At 43.1% G+C, this 27,528-nt stretch overlaps 1 protein-coding gene across 1 annotated transcript; it reads left to right on the top strand.

Moving 5' to 3' along the window:
* The first annotated feature begins 1,501 nt into the window (after positions 1 to 1,501).
* LOC133875076 (cytochrome P450 CYP72A219-like) lies at positions 1,502 to 21,447 on the top strand. The gene is made up of 5 exons (XM_062313076.1): positions 1,502 to 1,872; positions 17,744 to 17,961; positions 19,460 to 19,704; positions 20,014 to 20,401; positions 20,863 to 21,447. The coding sequence occupies exons 1-5, from the start codon at positions 1,602 to 1,604 to the stop codon at positions 21,286 to 21,288; spliced, it is 1,548 nt and encodes a 515-aa protein (XP_062169060.1). The 5' UTR covers positions 1,502 to 1,601; the 3' UTR covers positions 21,289 to 21,447.
* The last annotated feature ends 6,081 nt before the right edge of the window (positions 21,448 to 27,528 follow it).

Below are 27,528 nucleotides of genomic sequence, written 5' to 3'. Positions count from 1 at the left end.
GGATATGCAGAGCCAATATCCACATCTATTTTTGTAAACCATGTGTGTTACACTTTACATTGTTATTTAAGTATGCTTTATGATGTGTTAAGTGAATTCTTGGATATTGTAAGCATACTTGTATGTGTTAAGCATATAATTTTGTTACTAAGTAGCGGCGTCACGGTTCTTCTTTCCCCAAACTATCTCGCACCGTCTGGTTGTCCACCTATGGCTGTGCTCCACCCCCAGCAAGCGTGCCGTTCATGGATTTACCGTGGTTCTCAGATCTAGATATCTCAAATTCAGATTAGTTACCATCAGTTCATCCTTTGCTCCGACATGCCACACCATTACCTTCACCGGCCTCTCAACTTTTCATCGATGCCTCCACTCTCTTGTTCTAGCCACCACACGTCACCGGGTGGATCTCACGCGCTAGTGCGTGTCACACACGCTGCCGTGAGGTCTCTGAGTTGCTGCCAGAAGCTCCTCTGTCAGTTTTCTTTTGCCCCATTCTTTGCTCAAGCTGCTGCTTAGTGGGCTTTATTACTTGTTTTTTTGTTTTTAATTTTCCTTGTATTTTTCTTATCCTTTTGTTTTGCAGTTGCTGTTGTAATTTGCTGCTCGCTTGTTTTGTGGATTGCTGTCTCCCAACTTTTAGGTGTTTTGATCTTATCGTGAAGATTTTTGCATCTGAATTTGTGTTGATTTTTCTCTTTTCTGCAGTCTCTTCATTGGACTATAACAATGCATTTTTGGCTTTAGCCTTCTTTCGGTGGTTGTTGCTGGTTCCAATTAGGGATTCAAATAGGTTCATCTTAATTAATGCCTCATTTGCTTTTGTAATCACCTCGTGCGGCCTTTTGAAATGATCGATTCATTTGTTTGACCTATTTCTTATTACTTTACTTGTATTTATTTTTACAATATTTTGGTTTATATTAAATCTATTATTAAAAAGTCTATCTCATTTTTATTTTGAAGATCACCCAATAGCTCTTCTTTTTGCATCAACAGTAAAAATATCATCACATAATCATTTCCTTACTCAATATAATAACTCTTGGTACTAATTAAGCAATTCACTCTGGTCGTTGACTGCCCTGCGTAGTAGGGGATAGTTAGAAAAAGCAAAGGCCAAAGGGTACACACCACCCGCACTGTAAGGCATTTGTTGACAAGAAACACCCGGAATTCGTCCCTGGGTTGCGTAAGCACATGCGTCTGCATGTGTCACGTCCTGCCTCAACAGTCAACATCTACAGGATCACGTGGATCTACTCTACTTTAATGATGTGTTTCCTTCCTTTCACTTTTCAGCCGTTCCAACCACGCTACCATGCATGCTGACCAATTACATTATATTAAAACAAAATTTTAGAAAAAAAATGTTTAAAATTCATCAAGGGGCGTATGGAGTGCTTACAATCATGAAAGGACAATCGACCTTTCGTTTATTCTGAAGAGGAAATGGCATTGACAAATGGAGGAGCAGCATGTCTCAATTCTTTAATCCTTACCTCCCCCGTCCTTAATTATAAAACACACCTAGCTCATTTCCTACTCTCTCTCCAACACTCGGAATTCTTCCTCTTCTTCTTCCTCTTCCTCTGCGAAAAATGGGCCTATCACTACTTGCGATGTTCATTCTTCTGGTTACAATCCTTACGTTGGGGTGGAGGATTCTGAATTGGTTGTGGGTTACGCCCAAGTACCTAGAGAGGCGGCTGAGAGAGCAAGGGCTTGCCGGCAATTCCTACCGCCTTCTCTCCGGAGACTTGAAGGACAGCTCCGTCATGTCCAAGCAAGCAATTTCTAAACCCATCACTTTCTCTGATGATATTTCGCCTCGTGTCGTCCCCTTCTTCCATCACACTGTCAAAACTTACGGTACGTCTACCAATTTTTTTGACAATTTTTATTTTTTTATTTTCTTGTTATATATATATATATACGAATATTTAAAAATATATATTTTTCGAAACATGTTTTGTTGTTCATGTTTAGACCCCAATCATTAAAAAGAGAAAAAAGAAAAAATTGAGGCTGATTTCCAATAGATGGAACCGTGGAAGAGATGAGGCAGGTGGATCTTCTCTCGAACGCTCCTTTCATTTATTTTTTAATATAGTTGACAAATGACACGTGGCATACTATAGACATATTTCGATAAAACATGTCTTTTTGAAACTTTTTAATAATTTGGGGTTAGAGTCCAAAATTTGGCAGTTTTGAGACTAATTTCAAACAAATGAAAGTTTAAGGGGCTAATTTTTTTTTTTTTTTTTTCCCTCGAAAAAAAAAGAAAGAGAAGGGGAGTCGTCGGAACACCTCTGCCTCTGGTCCCCCTCAGCTGACTCTCTCCGGCCTTAAACTCCTCTGCTCAAAACCCTTCCAAGCAAATGCCTGCGAACACAAATTCCTTAAAAACTAGAAAAACTCTACACATTCTGAGAAAGCCTGTCGCCCAAGAGTCAAGAACTATGTTAGGGATAAAATCAACCCTAGAGACACGTGGATTCGGAAACATCTCGGAGCTATGTCTCGGACATTTATTACAGCCAACAAAGAAAAGACTGCCTAGGTGTAAATACATCTCGGAGGTATAACGATGTCTCGGTGTAAATACATCTCGGAGGTATAACGATCTTAACACTCCAGGTTACGGTATGAAGAACATCCCGAGATCTCCTAATCTGAATGGAGTGAGCACATCTCGGGTATTTGAGTCTCGGAGTAACCTCGCCTCGGAGATAACAACAAGTCGGTACAATAATGTCTTGGCTTTTTATAACCCCGTTATGATGCAGCGATATCCCGAGATCTCCAAGGTAGAACGAACATGTCTCGGACATCATCGCCTCGGGGTCTAGTTGAAGGTTTGCCGCAGATGTTTCAGAGTACAATAAGGACAGAATTCCATGATTAATGGGATAAGGTAGTTATTTAACGATTGAAGTGGGGTTCAGCATTAAACAAATGCTAGTGGATGATTTTGGAGAAACTCTGCTGGACAACAACATCGAGACAGCATGGGCAGCACTTTCCTCCAAACCTGGCAGCACTTTCCTCCATCCCAGGCAGCACTTCCTCCAAGCTTCTTGGACAATGCATACACTCAATAAAATAATCCCACTCAATCATAAAATAACCGTCCACTCACTCCTTCCAAGACCATGCACTTCTCGACCAACTTCATTCCACTCATTATCATCCCCACTCATCATTAAATAATCTCCAATCACTCTCTCCACTCGAGGACACAACAAAAACAAATGTTAAAGAGATAGAAGGTGGCAGACATGGGAAGATGGACGCTCCAAACAGAATAAATTAAGCCAGAATTCGAGCTCCTAGGAAAACGAGGCATGAAGAATTGGAAGGAGGCAGCAAGTATAGTAAGGCCAGGAGCCCGGCCTATAAATAGAGATCATCGCACCAGATGCAAGATATATAGAAAGAGATATAGAAAAACAAAGGCACAAAGAGGAGAAAGTAGAGAAACTTAAGAGAGGGAAATCTGGGTGTATCGGGGCTTAGGGCCACGAGTGATTTTTCTCTTGTAACTACTTAATAGTGAATTTTCTCTACGCCTCCTACAGTGGATGTACCTCGGTTTGAGGGAACCACTTAAATCCTTGTGTCATCCTCTCCCCTATCTTCTCAATTTTTTCATTTCAATCAGGCCTTAGGAAATAAGACTAATTTCCTGAGATAGCGAATCATCAGACGACACGTCACCATACCGGAAACTGTACCAACAGTTTGGCGCCGTCTGTGGGAACGATAATCGTTCTTACGAAAAACAAATCCGCAATGGTGACTACAAGACGTTCCAAGCCAATCCAAAACGAAGCCCTGTCAACCAGCCAAGGCGATGCTCGTGGAGAAGCAGAATCTGCCGGACTAGAGGTCCGGATAACCCAACTGAGTCAACAGTTGGTCCAGGCACAGAAGAATGTGGAGGATTTGCTGGCTCAAAATGCTGTGCTCCTAGCCGCACGAACTCCGCCGCCATCCAACCACGATGCAGTTGATGGGACAAACCCAGAAGGGTCAGGAGAGAGAGCCGAAGATCATGGGAATCCCATCAACCCGGTTCCACCCACTGAAGCGGAAAAGAGGTTGCAGAAGATGGTCCAGGATCTGGATGCAAAATACGACATGCTGTCAAAGACGATTGATCAGAAGCGTGGTGGGAAGGAGTCTCTCGTAGACAACCTTTTTCAGCACAAGGAGTCAATATTCACTGAAGAAGTATCCAACTTCGATCTGCCTGTAAGATTCAAGGTACCTGACATCCCGGGTTTTTCAGGCAGTGAAGATCCGGTGGAGCATTTGGACAATTTCCGATCGCATGTATCGTTGCACAGGACACCAAATGCTGTGGCATGCCGAGCCTTTCCTCTCACCTTGTCAGGAAAGGCCCGAGACTGGCTCAGAAATCTCACACCAGGATCGATTGATTGCTTCGATACCCTCGGGAGGAAATTCCTGGCCCAGTTCGTATCCGGGAGAGTTAGAAGAAAACCCCGAGGATACTTACTCTCTGTTCAGCAGGGACCAAATGAATCTCTAAAAGACTATCTGTGGAGGTTCAACCAGGAGAAACTGGACACAGAGAGTGCACCAGACGACTTCATCTACGGTGCAATTTTTCAAGGCTTGAGAAAAGATGGACCCCTGATGGCGGAGTTGGCATTGAAACCGCCGAAAGATCTTCATGCCTTTATGGTGAAGATGGATAGGTACATCAACCAAGAAGAGACGCTCCGAGCCCTCCTCAACAATTCCCAGCCACATCAACAGCCCTCCGCTGAGAAGCTTAAGAAAAAGAAGAATCCCGAGCCCGCACAGGATGCTGGCCCCTCGGAGTATAAGAAGGTGAAAAAGAATTTCGGGGATTACAAGTGGACTCCATTGAACACCTCCATCACCGAGGTGCTCATGGAGCTCAAGAAAGACCCGAATTTCCAGGGACCGAGACCTATTCCAAGGAATCCCCCTCCGCACTTGGCTCACAAGTACTGCGCCTTTCATGATTCACGCGGTCATTTGACCGAGCAGTGCATATCGTTGAGACAAATGATCGAGAAACTCATCGAGAATGGGAAGCTAGTCCGATTCCTCGTCAATGAGAGGAATCAACAGGAGCGAGACCATTACCCGAGGCCTAGGAGGGAAGAGGATCGGGATAATAGAAGAAATAATCAACCAAGACGAGACGAGAGAAGAGGAAGAAGCCGAGAACCAACCCCTCAACCTCAAAGGTACGAAAGAAGGGAGAGAAGCAGAAGCAGGCCTCGGGGGGCGCAGCAAGGCAATATCCCTATCATTCACACCATCTCGGGGGGATTCGGAGGCGGAGGTGAGTCCAACTCGGCTCGGAAGGCGTATGCCAGGCAGCTAGAGGATTTCGAGGTTTACTCGGTCCAGAGGCCCCCTAAGTCTCGGAAATATAACCCTCTGGTTATAGGATTCTCTGATGATGATTATGCTGGAGTCTCGCTTCCGCATACAGATGCCCTAGTGGTCACCTTGACCATAGCGAATTATCAGACTCGGCGGATCCTCATTGACACTGGGAGCTCGGCTGATATTCTTTTTAAATCGGCTTTCGATCAGATGGGTGTTCCGTCAGAAAAGCTGATTCCAGTCTCATGCCAGCTGCAAGGTTTTGCTGGAGAGAGAGTGTTGCCTCTCGGTTCTATCGATTTACCTGTGACAGCCGGGACTTATCCGAGGCGAAAAGTCATTATGGTAAAATTCTTGATAGTTGACACGGTCTCGGTTTACAACGCCATTATAGGACGAACGGCTCTCAATGATTTGAAAGCTGTAACTTCAACGTCGCACCTCAGCATGAAGTTTCCAACGGAGGAAGGAGTTGGAGAGGTAAAAGGAGACCAGAGAGAAGCTAGAAGGTGCTACAATCTGTCCTTGAAAGATACCCCGGGGCAGCACAGTCGGGGGGAGAAAACAAAGGAGGATGGAAAATAGCAATCACCGTTGGGGGAGCCTGTGGAAGCCTTGCAAGAGTTCGAGATAGGCGACTCGGGGAAGAAAATTCATATAGGCTCACAACTCCCTCAGCCCATGAAGGAAGATTTGGTGGCATTCTTAAGGCGCAACGAAGATGTATTTGCCTGGAGCCATGAAGATATGCCAGGGATCGATCCCTCGGTTATTGTCCATAAGCTGAATGTGGATCCAAATTATCGCCCAGTGAAGCAGAGAAGAAGAGCTTTTGCTGCCGAGCGAAACAAGGCTGTTGCCGAAGAAGTAGAGAAGTTGCTGAAAGCTGGATTCATCCGAGAGGTGGATTATCCCGAGTGGCTGGCCAATGTAGTGCTGGTGAAGAAATCTAACGGGAAGTGGAGGATGTGCGTAGATTTCACCGACCTGAATAAAGCGTGTCCGAAGGATAGCTTTCCCCTGCCTCGGATAGATTTATTGGTGGATTCGACAGCTGGACATGAGCTCTTGAGCTTCATGGATGCCTTCTCGGGATACAACCAGATCTACATGGAGGAAACAGACCAGGAGAAAACTGCCTTCATCACGGACCGAGGACTTTACTGCTATAAGATGATGCCCTTCGGACTGAAGAATGCCGGAGCCACATATCAACGACTTGTGAACCGGATGTTTCAAAGTCAAATTGGTCGAAACGTGGAGGTATACGTAGATGACCTGCTGGTTAAGAGTGCTCGGGCAAACGGACACATAGAAGACCTCCGAGAAACTTTTCGGACTCTAAGAAAATACAACATGAAACTCAATCCTGCAAAGTGTGCTTTTGGAGTTTCTTCAAGCAAGTTTCTGGGATTTATGGTGTCACAAAGAGGCATTGAAGCTAATCCAGAAAAGGTCAGAGCTGTCCTCGAGATGGAGGCCCCAAGAACAACAAAACAACTCCAACGATTGACAGGAAGGATTGCGGCCCTGAACCGTTTCATATCACGGTCAACAGATAAGTGCCTACCCTTCTTTAAAATTTTACGAAAGGCATTTATATGGAGTGAGGAATGTGAGGAGGCTTTCAGGAAATTAAAAGAATACCTGGCCAACCCACCGCTGTTGAGCAGCCCAACTGAAGGGGAGATTCTTTATCTCTATCTAGCAGTCTCTCCCTCAGCAGTAAGCTCGGTACTAGTCCGAGAAGATTCAGGAGTTCAGAAACCGGTTTACTTTACGAGTAAAGCACTGCATGGCGCAGAGGGGAGGTATCCTCGGATCGAGAAATTGGCATTCGCCTTGATCATTTCAGCCAGAAGATTGAGGCCATACTTTCAAGCTCACGCTATCAGAGTTTTAACCGTGTATCCGATGAAGAAGGTGTTGCAAAAACCTGACCTCTCGGGAAGATTAGTCAACTGGGCAGTGGAACTCGGACAGTTCGACATCGAGTTTCATCCTCGGACGGCTATCAAAGGGCAGGTTCTAGCAGATTTCCTGGCAGAATTCTGCAACATCCCCGAGGCGGAAGAACTGCCAAAGGAGTCAACCTGGGTAGTGTTTGTAGATGGCTCATCCACACGGAGCAGAAGCGGAGTAGGAGTCCTCCTCAGAAATCTGGAAGGGCAAGAGTTCGGCTTTGCCATAAAATTGGACTTCGTTACGACAAACAATGAAGCTGAGTACGAAGCAGTGATAGCAGGTTTGGCATTATCCCGAGAAATGGGTGCAAATAATGTCGAAATCCGAAGTGACTCTCAAGTGGTCGTAGGCCAAGTCCAGGGGCAATTCGAAACACAAGAAGATAGAATGGCTAGGTATTTGGAAGAAGTGCGGCGATTCCAATCCTATTTCGAAAGGTTCGTCATCACAAAAATACCTCGAGAAGAGAACATCCGAGCCGATGAGCTCTCAAAGATTGCCTCGGGAACAGAGGAAGAGATTGAAGCGTCAAGAAGGTAGGTTATTGTTCTGGCCGAGCCCTCGATAGCCCCGAGAACCAAGGTTATGGAAGTAGAGTCGACGCCAGAGGAGCCAGAATGGGCAAAGGACATTATCCAGTTTCTCAGACATGGGCTGCTGCCCGAAAATAAGGTTGCTGCTCGGAGGGTGAAGATACAAGCAGCACGGTACTGCCTTCTAGGGGAGATACTGTACAAAAGAGGATATTCTGAACCCCTGCTCAAATGCCTCTCCAGAGCCGAGTTGAACTATGTTCTGAGGGAAATTCATGAAGGTGTGTGCGGAGATCACTCAGGAGGTAGGATGCTGGCACAAAAAATCATTCGAGCAGGCTACTATTGGCCCACGATCAAGAAAGATTCAGCTTCCCTTGTCAGAACCTGTGACAAGTGCCAGAGATTCGCAAGAATCATGAAGGCAAGTCCCGAGAAGCTCACCCCCCTCACTTCTCCGTGGCCATTTGCGAAATGGGGGGTGGATATAGTCGGTCCAATGCCAGTAGGAAAAGGTGGACGGAAGTTCTTGGTTGTAGCTGTAGACTACTTCACCAAATGGGCGGAAGCGGAAGCATTAGCAGCTATAACAACGGCAAATGTCATAGCTTTCCTCTGGAAATCGGTGGTGTGCCGGTTTGGGATTCCTCATGCCTTCGTCACAGATAATGGGAAACAGTTTGACTGTGAACCATTTCGGAAGTGGTGTTCAGATCTCCATATCCGAAACCATTACGCCTCGGTACAATACCCAAAGGCGAACGGACAAGTAGAAGCGACGAACAAGACCCTGGTAAAGCTTCTAAAGAAAAAGCTGGGTAAGAAGAAAGGAGCATGGGTTGAATATGTTCCGGAGGTGCTGTGGTCATACCGAACCACCAGAAGAACTCCAACAGGCGAGACACCATTCTCACTTACGTACGGAACCGAGGCGGTGATACCTGTGGAAGTAGGATCTTCAAGCTTCCGTGTGGCTCACTACAATCCAGGACTCAACGATGAAAGTGTTAAGGTACACTTGGATCTTTTGCAGGAGAAAAGAGACGACGCTCACGTCACATGGGCGGCGTATCAGGATCGAACGGTTCGGTACTTTAACAAACGGGTAGTGCCCAGAAAGTTCCAGCTCGGAGATTGGGTACTCAGAAAGGTGAGCTTGATGACAAAAGATCCAACAGAAGGAAAAATGGGACCTGAATGGGAAGGTCCCGACAAGGTAATAGGATGTCATCAGAAGGGAGCTTATCGCTTGATGACCGAAACAGGGAAGATACTCCCGAGGCCATGGAATGCTGAGCACCTGAAAAAATATTTTATATAACATGTTGCTTTTGTCTAATTTTTTCAAAACAATTTCATATTCAATAAAGAATATCTATTTCCAGTATTTATTAACGATGTCAGGAATCCAAAAATCAATCTGATTTTTGATTAAAGAAAAGTCTCTCGATCATTCAACATCGAGAGCAGAAAAGTCTCTCGGTCATTCAACACCGAGAGCAGAAAAGTCTCTCGGTCATTCAACACCGAGAGCAGAAAAGTCTCTCGGTCATTCAACACCGAGAGCAGAAAAGTCTCTCGGTCATTCAACACCGAGAGCAGAAAAGTCTCTCGATCATTCAACATCGAGAGCAGAAAAGTCTCTCGGTCATTCAACACCGAGAGCAGAAAAGTCTCTCGGTCATTCAACACCGAGAGCAGAAAAGTCTCTCGGTCATTCAACATCGAGAGCAGAAAAGTCTCTCGGTCATTCAACACCGAGAGCAGAAAAGTCTCTCGGTCATTCAACACCGAGAGCAGAAAAGTCTCTCGGTCATTCAACATCGAGAGCAGAAAAGTCTCTCGGTCATTCAACACCGAGAGCAGAAAAGTCTCTCGATCATTCAACACCGAGAGCAGAAAAGTCTCTCGATCATTCAACATCGAGAGCAGAAAAGTCTCTCGGTCATTCAACACCGAGAGCAGAAAAGTCTCTCGGTCATTCAACATCGAGAGCAGAAAAGTCTCTCGGTCATTCAACACCGAGAGCAGAAAAGTCTCTCGATCATTCAACATCGAGAGCAGAAAAGTCTCTCGATCATTCAACATCGAGAGCAGAAAAGTCTCTCGGTCATTCAACATCGAGAGCAGAAAAGTCTCTCGGTCATTCAACACCGAGAGCAGAAAAGTCTCTCGATCATTCAACATCGAGAGCAGAAAAGTCTCTCGGTCATTCAACACCGAGAGCAGAAAAGTCTCTCGGTCATTCAACACCGAGAGCAGAAAAGTCTCTCGGTCATTCAACACCGAGAGCAGAAAAGTCTCTCGATCATTCAACATCGAGAGCAGAAGTCTCTCGATCATTCAACATCGAGAGCAGAAGTCTCTCGATCATTCAACACCGAGAGCAGAAAAGTCTCTCGATCATTCAACATCGAGAGCAGAAAAGTCTCTCGGTCATTCAACACCGAGAGCAGAAAAGTCTCTCGGTCATTCAACACCGAGAGCAGAAAAGTCTCTCGGTCATTCAACACCGAGAGCAGAAAAGTCTCTTGATCATTCAACATCGAGAGCAGAAAAGTCTCTCGATCATTCAACATCGAGAGCAGAAAAAAGGTTAGTCCAACAAAGGACACTAAGACAAGAAAACCCCTCGGTTGGAGGTCTCCAGACGTTAGAAGATTGAAGCCTTCAGAGATAAAGAAATTAAAAGGTAAAGATCTCAAGTTATGATTTCATCTCAGTAGCATCTTTTACAGGTTACAAAGATTTTCAAGAAGAAAGGAAAAGCTCAGCGACCTGATTACCCAACTCGAATGACTTAGCCTGCGGTCGCAGACTAAGGTTATGAGGGGTAACTCATTAATGTAAGCAGAAAAGTCTCTCGGTCATTCAACACCGAGAGCAGAAAAGTCTCTCATACAAAACCAAGAGCAAGAAAAGCATCTCGATTAGTCCAACACAGAGAACAGAAAAAGATAGTCAATTCATCATAAGAAGAGACTACGGAAAAGAAAATGCCTAAGTAAAAAGGCTTCTTTGAATGCCATGATCAGAAAGGAAAAGTAGAAATTTCATTCAGAATATATCATGTTCAAAATTTTGTACAGGTAAAATGTACAGGTAAAAAAAAAAGAAACAGCTTCTAGCCGGCAGGATCGTCCAGAGGGTCGTCTTCAGGAGTTGGCGCGTCAAGACCCCAATTCGGGACGTCGGGCATGAAGTCCTTCCCGAACTCCTCCATCTCCTGGATGGCTTCTTCGGGAAAACCCACCAGACTCGGATCAACAGTCTTGGGATCAAATTTGTACTGGGGATTTGTCACCAAAGTTCGAAAATTTTCGAAACCCCAATGACAACCCCGACACCAACTATGATCCCGAAGATGTGGTGCATAGCTCAATTGCTTCAGATAACGCTTGAGCTTCGCCCGATCTGCGTCATATCTGGTCCTGAGCCGAATCAAGAGACTCTCCGAATGATCCTGCGCCTTGACAGCTTTATCCCTCTCGGCTGTAAGTCTTTCAACTTCGTCTTTAAGCTTGTCCTTCTCAGCTTCGGCATTCAGAGCATTTTTGCATGCCTCGGAACATTCGTTCTGTACGGCCGACAAGCGGATGGAGAGTTGGTCTGCACGATCCAACTCGGAAGAAAGACTTGCAACCGAGCGGTTATACCGATCGTTGGCCTCCAGTACTTCCTTCCTCAAACGAGCGTTAGCAGAACGCATCTCGGATATGATAGAGTCCCTGGAGGCGAGTTCCTCGTCCTTGGACTGAAGAAGAGACTTCAGCGTCGCAACTTCATTCTCTAAACCCGAGATACGGGCCAGCACTTCGGGGGAAGGAGTAGACGGAGGCGCAGGACGATTCTCATATTTCTGCCAGAGGGCAGTCATCTTCACAAGAAGCTGTCAAGAAAAAAGTAAGCAAAGTCAGAATCGGGATGCAAGCAGAATAAAAAGTCCTAGCTCCAGAAACTTACCTGATAATGAGAGATGAGAATGCCTTGAGCGATCTTCTCGGGAGAAGACGCCCCTGCATTCCCCAGATATCCCTCGGGGATTAAGTTCTTTATGGCCTCCATCGGATGACCCAGAAGACCCCTGCCCAAAATCTCGAAGCCGGCCGAGACCCTGGAGGAAGAGCTAGGACCCACTTGAGGTACAGCCCCGGCACTTAGGCTGGCCTCAGCACGAGACTCGCTCCTAGTAGAAGTCTCGGGAAGCACGCCAGCTTCAGGAATAACGTTCTCGGAGTCGATCCGAGACTCCTCAGCCACTCCAACATGGGGAGTTGTTTCGGGTTGACCGGAACTTTGAGTTTCAGGAGCAGATTTCGGCACCTCCTGATCAACCACTTCCCGAGAGGGGCAAGGCTCTTCGACATTTTCAGCCTCGGGCGCCCCAGCAGGAGCTCCAAGTTCCACAGACGCTAGGGGGGTGGTAGGCCCCGTTCCAAGGTCTTCCTCTGGAAGTGGTGGTGTTTCTGGACGTTCCGAAGAAGGAGTTCGGGGGGTGCCAACTTCCTCTCCCATCTCTTCGAGAGATTCATCACTCTCTTGGCGCACTTCCTCGGCGTCGGAGGGTGTTATAACCGCTTTACCCCACATCCGCTCAGCGTCCGCAAGTCTTTGAGCCATTCGGTCCTGGGCAGTGAGCTTCCGCTTCCTGGCCGGATGCTTCACCCTACGCGCGACTGGGATGTCTCGGGTCTCAGGTACATTTCCCTCTCCTTCTCCAGACCTCTCGGGTTCCGCACATTGTTCACCATGGAATGAAGCCTCGGAGCCAGATTCATCCCATGAAACGAGGGAAGGAGAAGGGCTAACCTCGGGGATGAAACCCCGAAAGCTGGCAGACCCCTCTTCAACGTTCACCCTGGGTGATGGAACCGAAGGAGGAGTCCTCCTCGCACCCGAGGCAGCCAAAGGGATCTTCTGTTTCTTTTGCGCTGGAATATCCCCGAGAACTTCCTCGGAATTTTTAGTCGACCTCTTCTTAGTAGCAGGCCTCGGGGATGGAGGGGCTTCATTCCTCTTCTTGACAGCTCCCCTCTTGGTGATTAACTGTTTGTCTCTCGGAATGTCATATCCGAGAAACTGCCTCATATTCTCCTCGGTGACGAGATTGTCAAAATCGACTTCTTCAAACTTGTCGGCCTTGACTCTGGCAGCGGACCACCCACTTATCTCCTTAACATCCTCCAGTTCGGATACAGTGAGTGAAGGGGGGTCACTTCGGTCAGATCGCAACAACTGCCAAGTCCGAGGCATCATACGATCTTCAGGAAGGAGAGTACCTTCGGGGCATTCCCACTCCCCGGAAACTCTGAAAAACTGCATCTCCCAGAACTTGTTGTTCGTCAGCCCACTCTTGAGCTTGATGAAAACAGGCGGGTGACGAACGCAGAGTTCAATCATTCCCTCTGCAGTCTGCCTCGGCCTATAGATGTTGAAGAATTGCAGGATGTTCATCTCCTTCTTCAACACAAGCCTCCACAGGATGTAAGAGGCGAACAGGTACCGCCAAGCATTTGGCATTATCTGACTGGGCGCGATCATCAGAAAAAGAACGAAGTCTCGAGCAATCTCCAGAAACGGCAATCGGAGACCAGCCAGAAACATCCTCTCATATAGGGTGACGTCGCCACCGTCAATAACCCTGGTTCCAGGCGCCTGATAAAACAGTTTCACTGCCTGAGAAATTTCGTAGTTCGAGCGAAGAACACTCTCATGCTTCGCGAAGATAATGGAGTCGACTCTGCTCTCCAGAGGAGAGAGATCTACAGAGCCATCGGATCTCTTTGTTCGAGCCCGAGATGTGGCAGGAGCAGTCTGGACAGCTTTCTTGGGAGCCATGGAAGAAAGGAGAAGAGTGGAAACAGGAAATACAGAGAAAGGAAAAAGTTGAGGAGGAAGAAGACAATGAAGATCGAAAGAAACAGATAAGCGATGAGGAATGAATAGTAAAATATTCTAACTTTAAATATCTCCACCCATACGTGTCTGAGATCCCAAAAGGCGGTGTCGATTCAAAATTTCCGAAGGTGAAAAGACGCACCTTCCGTAATTCCAGCATTAAATGCACTGCCTCGACAATACCATTTAATGATGACAAAAAGGCGGCTGTACAGAGCTGACGTCGTCATTGGGAAAAGAAGCGGTCAAATTCAAATTTTGAACTGTTGAAAAGACGCGCCCTTCACAGTATCGAGTACAGACTGGCAGCCGAAGAATAATTCCCTAATTTCCGTTTATTTCCGAAATCAGAGAATTAGGGGGGTAACTGTTAGGGATAAAATCAACCCTAGAGACACGTGGATTCGGAAACATCTCGGAGCTATGTCTCGGACATTTATTACAGCCAACAAAGAAAAGACTGCCTAGGTGTAAATACATCTCGGAGGTATAACGATGTCTCGGTGTAAATACATCTCGGAGGTATAACGATCTTAACACTCCAGGTTACGGTATGAAGAACATCCCGAGATCTCCTAATCTGAATGGAGTGAGCACATCTCGGGTATTTGAGTCTCGGAGTAACCTCGCCTCGGAGATAACAACAAGTCGGTACAATAATGTCTTGGCTTTTTATAACCCCGTTATGATGCAGCGATATCCCGAGATCTCCAAGGTAGAACGAACATGTCTCGGACATCATCGCCTCGGGGTCTGGTTGAAGGTTTGCCGCAGATGTTTCAGAGTACAATAAGGACAGAATTCCATGATTAATGGGATAAGGTAGTTATTTAACGATTGAGGTGGGGTTCAGCATTAAACAAATGCTAGTGGATGATTTTGGAGAAACTCTGCTGGACAACAACATCAAGACAGCGTGGGCAGCACTTTCCTCCAAACCTGGCAGCACTTTCCTCCATCCCAGGCAGCACTTCCTCCAAGCTTCTTGGACAATGCATACACTCAATAAAATAATCCCACTCAATCATAAAATAACCGTCCACTCACTCCTTCCAAGACCATGCACTTCTCGACCAACTTCATTCCACTCATTATCATCCCCACTCATCATTAAATAATCTCCAATCACTCTCTCCACTCGAGGACACAACAAAAACAAATGTTAAAGAGATAGAAGGTGGCAGACATGGGAAGATGGACGCTCCAAACAGAATAAATTAAGCCAGAATTCGAGCTCCTAGGAAAACGAGGCATGAAGAATTGGAAGGAGGCAGCAAGTATAGTAAGGCCAGGAGCCCGGCCTATAAATAGAGATCATCGCACCAGATGCAAGATATATAGAAAGAGATATAGAAAAACAAAGGCACAAAGAGGAGAAAGTAGAGAAACTTAAGAGAGGGAAATCTGGGTGTATCGGGGCTTAGGGCCACGAGTGATTTTTCTCTTGTAACTACTTAATAGTGAATTTTCTCTACGCCTCCTACAGTGGATGTACCTCGGTTTGAGGGAACCACTTAAATCCTTGTGTCATCCTCTCCCCTATCTTCTCAATTTTTTCATTTCAATCAGGCCTTAGGAAATAAGACTAATTTCCTGAGATAGTGAATCATCAGACGACACGTCACCATACCGGAAACTGTACCAACAAACTACATCCTTTTCATCTTCAATTCCATCTCTTCGCACTCCCGTCCAAAACTGGTGCGCTCGTAGCTTAATCCATGTTTCAGTTTTCTTGTTTAATATCATGCTACTTGACATTTCGCGAATACCCATTTCGTCTTAACGGTTTGATCCTCTGTTTGGTTCGTTGGAAAGCGTTTCTCGGAAAATTTACAGGTTTCGTATTCTTCTCTTTACGAAGATGGGAGTGGCAGGATCTGGCTTGAGTGCTGTAGTTTAAATTACAGCACATCTGCTGTAGAAAAAAAATAAAGGGTTCAGATTTAACTACGTCTTTTTTAACAGAGTAGCACAACGGACATTTATTTTTTGTTGCTCTTCAAGTTGACACTGTTTGAGAAAGGGAGAACATCTCTCTCTAGCTCATCGACAAAAACAGTGAGCTTGTGTGTTGTCGTCTAGAAGTTGTTTCTGAATCTGAAAGAGGTGCATGCAACTCCTCGGCACTACCAATCTCAATCTTCAAGAACAAATAGTGAAAACAAATCTACACACACGGAGGGAGAGAGAGAGAAAGCAATGGCCGTGTGAGTTCATCTCCAAAATTTTTGATACTAGTTTTCCTTGAATTGTGTCTCCATTTTTTTTTTCTTCGTATTTCCGTGTTTGGCAGCTGAGAAAGAGTGAAAGCCTCCAAACAGAGTCTTTGAAGCTCTGAAACCCTACGTTCTTAGAGTCTCACATATCTGTGCCACCGCAACCTTAGTCATCACTCGCCCAAAGCCATCGCTCCAAGTCTGCTTCTAGGCCTTGGTTTTGAACAAATTAAACAAAAATTATAGCCACTGTCATCATGTTAGTGAGAAAACGAAACTGGGTTAACAATGAATTAAAGAGAAACATCGGTTAAAAACGAAACTGAGTAACATCTCTCTTCCCTCTTTCTCTGGTTTGGGGCAGAGGTCTCTCTCTGCCTTAGCCATTAATTTTCACAATGGCGTTTTAGGAATTTGAATACATAATGGAACGCCGAAGATATGAGAAGCAACGCAAGCTTAGGAAGAGGATTGCCATGGCCGCGGTTTCGGCCTTTGTGCTAGAGATGTTCACCCTTTCCCCACTGTACACTTTTCCCCATTGGCCCATTCTCGCGTTGTCAAGCAAAAGAGATGTTCTCCCTTTCTCAAACGGCGTCAACTCAAAGAACATCTAAAAAACATCCGTTGTGCTACTCTGTTAAAAAAATGTGGTTAAATCTGAGCCCTTTATTTTTTCTATAGCAGATGTGCTGTAATTTAAACTGCAGCACTGAAGCCAGATCTGGAGTGGTGGTAACTGATTAGGCTAGCTAGGAAATAAAGCTTTTGTGCTAAAAAATAGCGCTCTAGAAAAACTTCTTTCATAATTATTAAGGGAAGTTTAGTCATTACGGTAGGATGGAGCGAGAAGCTTTTACTTTTTATCTTATAATTTTTTTTTTTTTTTTTGTAATTGAGGGGGCTCCCCTAAATCCGTTCCTGATTACGGAGACATTTTTGACAAATTTTGATAGTTTGGGGATGTTAGTTATATAAATTAAATGATTAAATTCATATTTTTCTATTAATTTAAGCTTTTGAGATAAGTTGTAATTTAAAATGGTATGAGAGTAAAGGTCGTGAGTTCAAACCCTGTCTTCGTATTTATTTTTTATTTTATTAAATATTTCATGTGTTAGGTCTCATTTAATTAAAATATAAATTAAATGATTAAACTTATTTATTTTATGGGCGCTAAATTAATTGAGAGAACTTAATAACTGGATGGTACTTTGAGAGGGTTAGTGAACATTTTTAATACTTTAGTGAATTTAATTAAATTTACATTATATACATAAAGGGACTGCGGATGCGGTTATTAACGGCATGTGCATACTCTAAAATTGCATCGACATATGCGGATAGCGAGTAGCGGTTAGGTGTGAATAGCGGATGCGGACGGTTATTATCCGTTCGCATTTTCACCCTTACCCTTGGCCTTACTAAAAATTCCAACGTCAATTTGTTTGAAGTGTTAATCCTTAGTTGCCAGATTTAATTTAGGTGTTGTAAAAAACATTATAGGGGTTTTTTTTTTTTTTTTTTTGTGATTTTTTTAACAGTCTATATTAATTTTAAGTTTTTTAGAGAGTGAAATTAAATCAACAACATTGAAAAAAATTATAATAAATATAGTTGTATATATTATATGGTTATGATTAGTGTATATATATAGTTGTAGCTTTGATTATGTTGATGATGATAAGGATATTGGATCTTCTTCTGAGCTTTGAAAACATATGTATGCAGGTAAGAATTGTTTTATGTGGGTCGGGCCAAAACCGAGAGTGTTTATTATGGACCCGGAACAAATAAAAGATATTTTAACAAAGACAGGTCTCTTTCGGAAGTCGCGTATAAATCCACTTACTAGGTTGCTAGTATTGGGAGTCGTGGCCTACGAGGGTGAGAAATGGGCTAAACATAGAAAGATTATCAACCCCGCATTCCGTATCGAAAAGTTGAAGGTTAATTTATTTTAATTACTTTCATTTCTTTGTTTAAATCCATTCAGATTCAATACTTGTGTCTAAAACTACGTTCTTGTTGTCCCCGTTTGTTTTGATGTAAAACATTTTTCTTAAAATAACTTTGAGAAAATCGTCCTATAAGTCTTTTAATTTTGTCTTTGTGACAGATAAGGATAAATTGGATCCTCCGTTAGGTTTTTCGTCAAATCTTAGACGAAAAACTTACTACTTATCATATTGTCCACGTCAGACCCATGAAAATGTGCACGTATATCCCAATACACGTTAGCCTCCCACATAGACAATTATGTTAAAAAAATTATATGAAACATAAAAATAAAAATAGAAAAGGAAAAAACAAAACAAGGGATGGAGATCCACCACCCTCCACCCCACAAAGGGAGGCGGTGGGGGGTGGCTCCACCTTTGCCCACCCTTGAGGGGTTGAAGATCCACCCCCAGTGCCCCTTCTATGAGGTGGGCGTGGGTGGAGCCACCCTCCTCTATCTCCCTCTGAGGAGGTGGAGGGGTGGTGGTGAGGTGGATCTCCAACCTTTTTTTTTTTTTTGTTCTTTTTTTTTTTTTTCTGAATTTTTTTGGGTATAATGGCTTACGTGGCAGGTTGACGTGGATTTGCATGCACGCGTTGCATTTTCATTGGTCTGACATGGACAATATATACGATAATTGACACTTTCTCTGTTGAAGGTTGGATGGAAAATCTGACAGGAACCTATCTGTCATTAATTACAACTTAGAACTTTAATTGTCAAAATTAGAAATTCAGGTATTCATCTGTTTCAAAGACAAAACTCAAAAACTGTTGATACAATTTCCCTGAATTATCTTTGAAAACCACATTATGCTAAGTTGTTGAAAAATATAGGTAAGTATTCTAAATGAGACTAAGTTACATGAAGATGCAGGCTAACTTTCCTGCTATCCCGATGTAGATTCTTATCTAAGACTTGTATCTTATGAGATTTAACATAAAGACATTTTCATGACGAACTCCATAGCTAACTCTCAAACATCCGGTTAATTAGCACATGTTTGTGATGCAAACCTTTAGGGTGGCGTTGTTCAAATTTTTTTGCTTGGAAATTGTTTGAATTTTGGTTGTTTGTGGTTCCAAGGAATTAGTATTATTCGATGCAATTGTGTTCCCATGAATATGGTCTTATAGATTGTACCTCCACATCAAACATTTGGTTAGTCTGTTTGGGTTTGCGGTTTTAAAATGTGCGATTTAAAAAGCAATTTCAAACGCAATCTTCAAACATACGGTTAAACGTTTGATTAAATTTTCGTTTGGTTTTTAAAATCGCAGTTTGACCTTTAAAATCGTGCGTTTTTAAAAGTGTAAGATTGCTTATGTATATCCAAAGCAGTGAATCAAAAACAGAGTTGGGATTCCATTGAAACACTTGAATGCTAACGGTTCTATTTCCTTTATGATCTTTTAAATCTTAATTTTACCTTGTGATTGTTGCAGGATATGTTACATGCATTTTATCAGAGTAGCAATGATATGATTAGCCAATGGGAGAGGTTGATTGGTGAAGAGGGGTTCTGTGAGTTAGATGTATGGCCTTATATTGTAAACCTGTCAGGTGATGTGATTTCTCGATCAGCATTTGGAAGTAGCTACACAGAAGGAAAAAGAATATTCCAACTCCAAAAAGAACAAGCTGAACTCGTTGTGAAAGCTGTACAATCTGTTTACATTCCAGGATGGAGGTAATTAATGTTTAAATTTTTCAAGTTCAGCTAGAAATCAGGTCAAGTTAGTATTTATTGAATTATGGTTAATTTAAGAAATAGTGTAAGCCTGCAAAAAACAAAGGAGTTGGGACAAGAAATGCAGCAAACTTTTGGTCCATCCACCTATTTCATTTCATTATTCTCACGGTTTTAGTGAAGAGCAGATCTTATAGTTTATTTGAAAACCATTTTATTTTCCTAACAACTGATCACAAAAATAATGAGGAATCACATTCTTATTTCCCTTCTTCGTGCTTTCACAATTTCTAAGATTTGTGTGTGTAGGTTTCTACCAACTAAACTGAACAAGAGGATGAAGGAAATTGCCACAGAAGTTCAAACTTTGCTGAAGGAAATCATTGACAAACGAGAGAGGGAAAGGAAGGCAGGCAACGCTGCCAATGATGATTTATTGGGTATACTTATGGAATCCAATTCTAGAGAACTTCAAGAATCTGGAAATGAAAAGAATGCTGCAATGAGTATTACAGATGTAATTGAGGAATGTAAGCTATTTTACTTTGCGGGGCAAGAGACCACCTCAGTTTTACTTGTTTGGACAATGGTTATGCTGAGCAAGTATCCAAATTGGCAAGTGCGTGCAAGAGAAGAGGTTTTGCAAGTCTTTGGCAAGAACAAACCAGACTTTGATGGGTTAAATCACCTTAAAGTTGTAAGTATTTCCACATGCTTAATTAAGATGCATGTTTCAATAATTTTTTTGTTATCTATCTAGTTGATTTATTTAGTTTCTGGACCTTTAAAATTGTGATTTAACATGTAATCATAAGACTTGGATATCTCTTAAATAATTTAGACAGACACCCCAGAAAACACAACACTATCACCATGCTTAAACAAGTGATTTAACATGCTTAAGGTTTAAACTATTCCATACTATACTATTTTAAATTTTCTACTCCAAAGATGTTTGTTTTCCTTAGCAAATGTTTAGCCTAGTTCCGTGTTGATATGTTCACATATCGTGAGTCATGCTTGATGCTATTAAATCATCACTTGTCTCAAAAGCTTAAGCTAATAGGAATGAAAGAAAGTAATCATTTAATTTATATTTTATCAGTATTCTTTAATGTAAATAAACATCTTGACGAGAGACGGCTGTCCATGGCACAGGTAACCATGATACTGTACGAGGTTCTGAGGTTGTACCCACCAATAACTTCGATGAATCGATCAGTTGACGAGGAAACAAAGCTAGGAAATTTGACAATACCAGCTGGAGTGCTGATTGCTTTACCCACAATCCTTGTCCAACGTGATTGTGAACTTTGGGGAGACAATGCAAAGGAGTTTGATCCAGAGAGGTTTTCAGAAGGTGTTTCAAAGGCGACAAGGGGCCAACTATCATTTTTCCCATTCGGAGGCGGTCCTCGGATATGCATTGGACAAAACTTTGCTATGATGGAAGCGAAAATGGCTCTGACATTGATATTGCAACACTTCTCATTTGAACTTTCTCCATCCTATACTCATGCCCCTGTCGCAATTCTAACTCTTCAACCTCAATTTGGTGCTCACATTGTACTGCACAAACTCTAGCAACTCTTAATTTGTAAACCATGATTTATTACTCCTCAGCTCGGTGCTCGCGTACTATTATAGCGTTATCGAAACTAGCTATAAAGCGCTGGTGCTTTTTCATTGTATTATTAATATATTAGCCTTTGGCGTGCTATTATATAGTCGATATCCACACAAGCACACGTGTAAAACATAGTAGATAATTTACAATCTAGATAAGAAAAGGTTGGGTTATTCGTTCAAAATACTATATATATTTTACCAAGTTTGTAAGGACCATATTTTTGAACCTCAAAGTAATCCAAAAAAGAAAAAAGGAGTGCATGCAAGAATATACTCGAACGATCTCAATCAAGAATATTTAATAAGAAAAAAAATTAAAAAAAAAAAGGTGTGAAGTTTGCATATAATCAGAAAATTCCTATATGTTTGTGAGCTAAATTCTATATGAAATTATTAAGCGGCTTAGTTAAATTGCTGGTTATATTACATTTGATGTAAGAATAGGAGGTTAGGGATTTATTGGGGAATTATCATACCCGAAGCCCACGTGAGCTACGGTCAAAATGAACCCGAGTTGATATAGTATGGCCGTAGTGGAGCGGTCAGATGGATAGTTGACTGGGTACAAGGCTCTATGTTCGGGGAGACCCACCAATCATCTCATTGAGCACGCATTCTCAATAGCCGAAGATTGGCGGCTGGGCCAAGGATGTCGCTTGCTCGACAGGTGTGGAGATTCAAGAATCTCCAGTATTTAATAGAATCTCCAGCACTTTTGAGCCAAATACTCAACATGGTCAAATTTGGCCGAAAGGAAGGACAAACGTCAGGTCCAACCACTGTTCATACTGTACCTAGTTACTATGCACCTCACATCGGATGGTCAGCAATCCCGAAAAATAGGGGATCCTCCATACATCAACTAATTCAAAAGGAAGTATAAATACACGATAAGACGAGCAGGTAAAAGGGGCTGAACATATACTCTTATTCACTTCTGATAAGAGTTTTCACTGACTTAGGCATCGGAGGAGGCTCGGCCAGCCAACCCCCGGCGCGGCCTTGTTGTTTTGCAAGTCCTTGTTCAGCTGATCAATTAGGAGCGACTTCATTGCGCTAGTCTCCAGAAGACCAATCAGGACCTAACATGTCTCCATAACGAAAACTGTACAGACAGTTTGGCACCGTCTATGGGAAAGTTTCGACGTTCTTTGCAAAAAGAAAAATCTGCGATGGTGAGAACACCCTCAGCAAACACCATGGAATGAACAACATTCACGATGACGCAAGAACTTCAAGTGATCCTCAAGCCACCATAGACCTTTTGAGTAGGAGGGTCGCACAACTGAAGGATTTGGCTGAGAGAGATGCTGCCTTACAAAGGCGAGAGGAAAAAGCACGAACGATACCCGATTACAGAGGAGCTAGCAACAGTCAAGCCCATGGGCGGCTTAGGGAAAAAGAGAACAAGGATGATTATGGAGGAGTTGGAGATAGAAATGAAGACGAAGAAAGGGGCTCGGAAGTCCTTGACCCCCGGAAAGAAAATAAGTGAAAAGTGACAATCGCAAGGCTAAAGCAACGTTGTGATCTCTTGGTTGACGCAGTTCAACAACGACATAAAGGGGAGGTTTCCCTAGTGGATAGCCTGTTCCAGAAAACGGCCTTACAGTTTACAAATGAGATAGCTGTCTACTACCTTCAAGAGAAATTCAAACTTCTCGAAGTCCAGGTGTACATCAGGCTCGGAGATCCGATTGAGCACTTGGATGACTTCAGAGCTCACCTCGACCTACTTGGGTGTCAGATGTTGCGTGCCGGGCCTTTCCCCTCACATTGTCGGGAAGCGCCCGAGATTGGTTTCAGAATCTTCCGCTGAAGTCAATCAATAACTTTGATGACTTCAGAAAGATGTTCCTGACTTAGTTTATGGTCGGGATAGTGCGGAAAAAGCCTGTAGGGTCCTTGATATCTTTACGACAAGGCCCCGAGGAGTCATTGAAGAGCTTTCTCATTCGGTTCAACCAAGAGAGGCTCGCCACCGAAGGCGCTATAAAAGATTTTGTTTATTGTGCCCTGTTCTTGGGAATCAAGAGGGATGGGCCCTTGATGGCGGATTTGGCTTGAAAACCACCTCGTAGTCTTTATGAGTTCATGTAGAGAGTCGAGGAGTTCATAAATCAAGAGGAGATGCTCCGAGCATTTTTGGGTTTCGACCTAACCTGGGCGTCAAGTTTCGAGACAAAGAAGAGGGATAATCCACAAGAAGAGCTGGGTGATACAGAGTGCCCACTGGAATTCAGGATCGTGGTTGGATCACCCGCATGACTCCGATTGAAGAGGTCCTTTCAATGGCGAGGACAAGCCCGCTGCGCAAGAAGCCCCAAGGAATACCTGGGGTTCCACTGACCGGGAACCTATTTCATGCTGATTCCTCTGGATGGCTGGAACAAACTTGGGACTACCAAGATTGAGAAGAGTGTGACCAAATCCCGAGGCGCCGGGAAGTTCATGAGGATTGGAGATTCCCCAAAGACAGGCCGAGAAGGAGTTGAACTTAGACACGGCAAGCAAGTCGAGAAGACCTCTTGGGACTAGCACGGCAACCAGAGAATGTGAGAAAGACCCATGAAGATTTCACGAGTCAAAGAACAACTGATGTGTTGGTCCGACCGGGGCTCAGAGTGATCCAAGCGACCAGCACCGAGAACGCATGGACGGAACACTCAAGGAAGTATTATGTGTAATCCTTATGTACTTTGAACTTTAGCAAACTTTTTTACTCAAAAAGTGCAGGTCCACTTTTCCCTTGATTGATTGTTGCAGAGCATGTCCTGCTGGATGACAACTTCCGAAGATATTCTCAAGAACGCCACAGTCCATGGCTCGGAAAGGGGCCTGGACAGGCGGTTGCTCCCCCGGATCGGCCGCTTTAGGCCGGATGGGGGTAGTCGTAAAATTTCTCCCTTCGCATAAGGAGGTCCTCCTCAGGCAGGAGGTGGATATAGCGTGATGAATGCCAAAAAGTGTATATTTGGACCCCTTAATTTACATTAGTTAAACCTTTAGCTTTTTTATTTTCTGATGTTTTGGTGTTTTTGCGTTTTTGCAGGACATTAAGAGAAAAATTGTAATTTTCAAGTGAAAATACATAAAAAGCTGGAAATTTAGAATTGCTGGGAAGTCGATCGATTGAAAATTGCCCGAAGTCGATCGATCGATTATAAAATTGATCGATCGAATTTATGCTGAGCTGGAATTTCAGAAACCCTAGCTAACTCTATAAATACCATTCTTTTCTCATTTTTAGAAGAAGAGGCCGCTTAGGAGCGCCCTAGGCGCCGTTCTCACTGTAGTTTAGGGTTTTTGGTTTGATTTTGACCTAGAACTTCAATCCTTTGTAAGTTTCTTTGATTTTAATGCATTCTTGTTGTTTATTTATGCTTTCTTTAGTTATGTGTAGCTGAAATTTCGTCTAGGGTTGAGGATGAAACCTCACCATTGAAGAGAAACTGAGTTTCCATGCTTGTTTATGCTAATTGAGTTTATGGGTTTTGATTTCTCATTGTTCTACTTCATTTATTGAGATTATTGTTGGATATCTCTTGTGATTTGCGGATACAAGTGATGATTTGATATAGTTTCACTAAATTGATGGCTTGGGTTTTCATTTATCAAAATGTTGGATATTCGGTGTGTTTCATTCTATGGATACATTTGATGATTTAGTTGAAACTAGATATCTTTTGTGATTTGTGGAAGAATGGATTCATTAAATGATTTAAACTATTTTTGAAGCATAAGTAGAACATACCTAAAATTTGTATGAGAGAATTCGAAATATGTGTGCTGAGCATGAGACTATGTTGTTGTGATTTGGTGGGTGTGGATTCCAAAACCCTAGACCCCTTTATTTTCATTAATTTTGTTTATGTTTTCTTTTGTCAAAAATCCCTAAATTTGGAACTAGGTTAAAATAGAATTAGTTTGAATAGAGATTAATTTTTGCAACACAATTCCTTGTGGGATCGGCCTCGCACTTGCAAAACGCTATATTGCAAATGATTCGTGCACTTGCAAGTATTATAATTTGCACAACATAGCGGCCCTCTCCAACAACAGGGGTCCTCCTCGGATAGGAGGTGGATAAGCAACTGCTCCCGTGGACCGACCGCTTTAAGCTGGATGGGGGTATTCGTAAAATTCCTCCCTTCGGATAAGGGGGGTCGTCCTTGGATAGGAGGTGGATATAGAGACTGCTTCCCGTGGACCAACTTCTCTAAGTTGGATGGGGGTAGTCGTAAAATTCCTCCCTCTCCAACAACATGGGGGTCCTCTTTGGATAGGAGGTGGACAAGGCAACTGCTTCCCGAGGACCAACTTCTCAAAGCCAGAAAAGGGGCAACTCGGAGATCGGAAGCGGTTACTCTTCCTTGGATAGGAAGGCAGCCCTGACAGACACTCTCCAGGTATAACTCTGACAAATTTGCAAAAATTCGCCTAAGTTAAAATGGTGATTTATGAATTTTATTGTGACAATTCAACGAACTATACTTTGTTCCGAGGCTATTGTTGTGAGGAGTTGATCGGTCGGCCACCCTCCCTCGAATAGGGAGGGTTGCTTGGAAGACCAAATAAAGATCATCCTGACTCGGGCAGACAAGCAAACTCTTGTTTCCTGAATTACCGAAGGGAAGCTCGGTATTATCGATGCCCCTCATTGACAAATTTGCAAACACCAGATTCATGGGACTTGTTAAAGTCTGCATGGACACTCAGGTCTAGCTACCCTCCCTTGGAGCAAGGAGGTATCCCGGAAGCCAGTTCTGGCTGTTGAAGGGTAGGTCGGCATCATCATACCCATGAAATACAGAAAATGCAACTTTCTATTCAAAGGAAAGTTTTATTGTTTCATTACATGGAATTGTAATTTTTATTACAAAGAATTTGGAACAACAAAGTTTACAAAACAGAATCCTACAAAGCAGATGAAGCCTAAGCTATCTAGGCTTCGGTAGACACTCCCGGAGTCGACAACCTCAACTCCACCAATGTCGTTGGTCGCAGTATCGAGTGCTCGTCTAGAAGATAAGAGTAGAGTCTACCCGGCATTATTGCAAGGGCGCGAGACACTTTCACTCCGGTCAGAGACATTCAAAAGAGTAGATGACCAGTAGCCACAAACATGGCATCCGGAATTTGAAGTACCCCTCTTCACGAATGCTCCTGAAAAGGCAGGGATTAATGGATTAGAATTACAATACATTGCGAGAAAGGTAGATACCTATGGCGACTCTTGTCATAGGAAGTTCAGGCTTGCGAAGGCGTGAAAATAGTCTAATGCACGACTTTTACCTTCCTAAGCCTTTATCCATAGAATATGGCTTGTCTCCCACCGATGGACCCCACCAGGCCATCGACGACATTTATTAAGCCAAATACTCAATAGGGTCAAATCTAACAATAGGGTCTCTTTTTCTACATGTGGGTTCTACATATCCAATGGTTGATTTTAAAAAAAGTTGTTGGAGTTGCACAAGAGTTGTATAAAAGTTGTAAATGTATCATATCTCCAATTGAATAACCCAAGGAGTAAAGTAAAAGTCAAATCATGTCATCTTCTAGGACTCTAATCCTAGATTGACACTATGAGGCTCTGAGTGAAGGACGCTATGGGAGACCCACGCTTGAAGTTTGAAACTCTATCAAGATCTGCTCTTTTGCATCGTCTATCATAAGTGTAATAACTTGAAGCATAAAATAAAATAAATACATTTATTTATGCGACAAATCGCACTTTATAAACCAACACCTATGTTTTAGTTAACATTAAAATAATTTCATTAAGTGCTACTAACCAAATTTTTCCCCGAAAACAAATTTGATATTTTCATCATTCTCCAAATCTGAACGTTCAACATCCCACTAGAACGTTCGAGCTGTCTTACCCTTGAATGTTCAAAGTATATCCCAAAGGTTCGGCTATGCCTGAAAAACATTGTTAACTTTTTAGCTACATTAGTCATTCTTATCCACCCCTCACGCCTATAATTAGAGAGAAGCCAATCTATGAGAGTTAATTTGTCATTTCGGTCTTTGCTTAAATGCAAGTTTTGAATGCTTAAGAAGCATATCTTAAAAGGGACACTTGCCAGCATTGTAGACCGCTACTTATTACAATTATGCTTTTATATATGACTAGCTCATAACCCGCACTGACGCGCGGGATTTTTCATTATAATTTAATTTCAAAAC

This window comes from Alnus glutinosa, chromosome 8 (assembly GCF_958979055.1).
Source record: "Alnus glutinosa chromosome 8, dhAlnGlut1.1, whole genome shotgun sequence".
NCBI classification, from domain to species: domain Eukaryota; kingdom Viridiplantae; phylum Streptophyta; class Magnoliopsida; order Fagales; family Betulaceae; genus Alnus; species Alnus glutinosa.
Note: the sequence above shows the minus strand (reverse complement) of the source record. Positions and strands in the feature narration are given on the sequence as shown.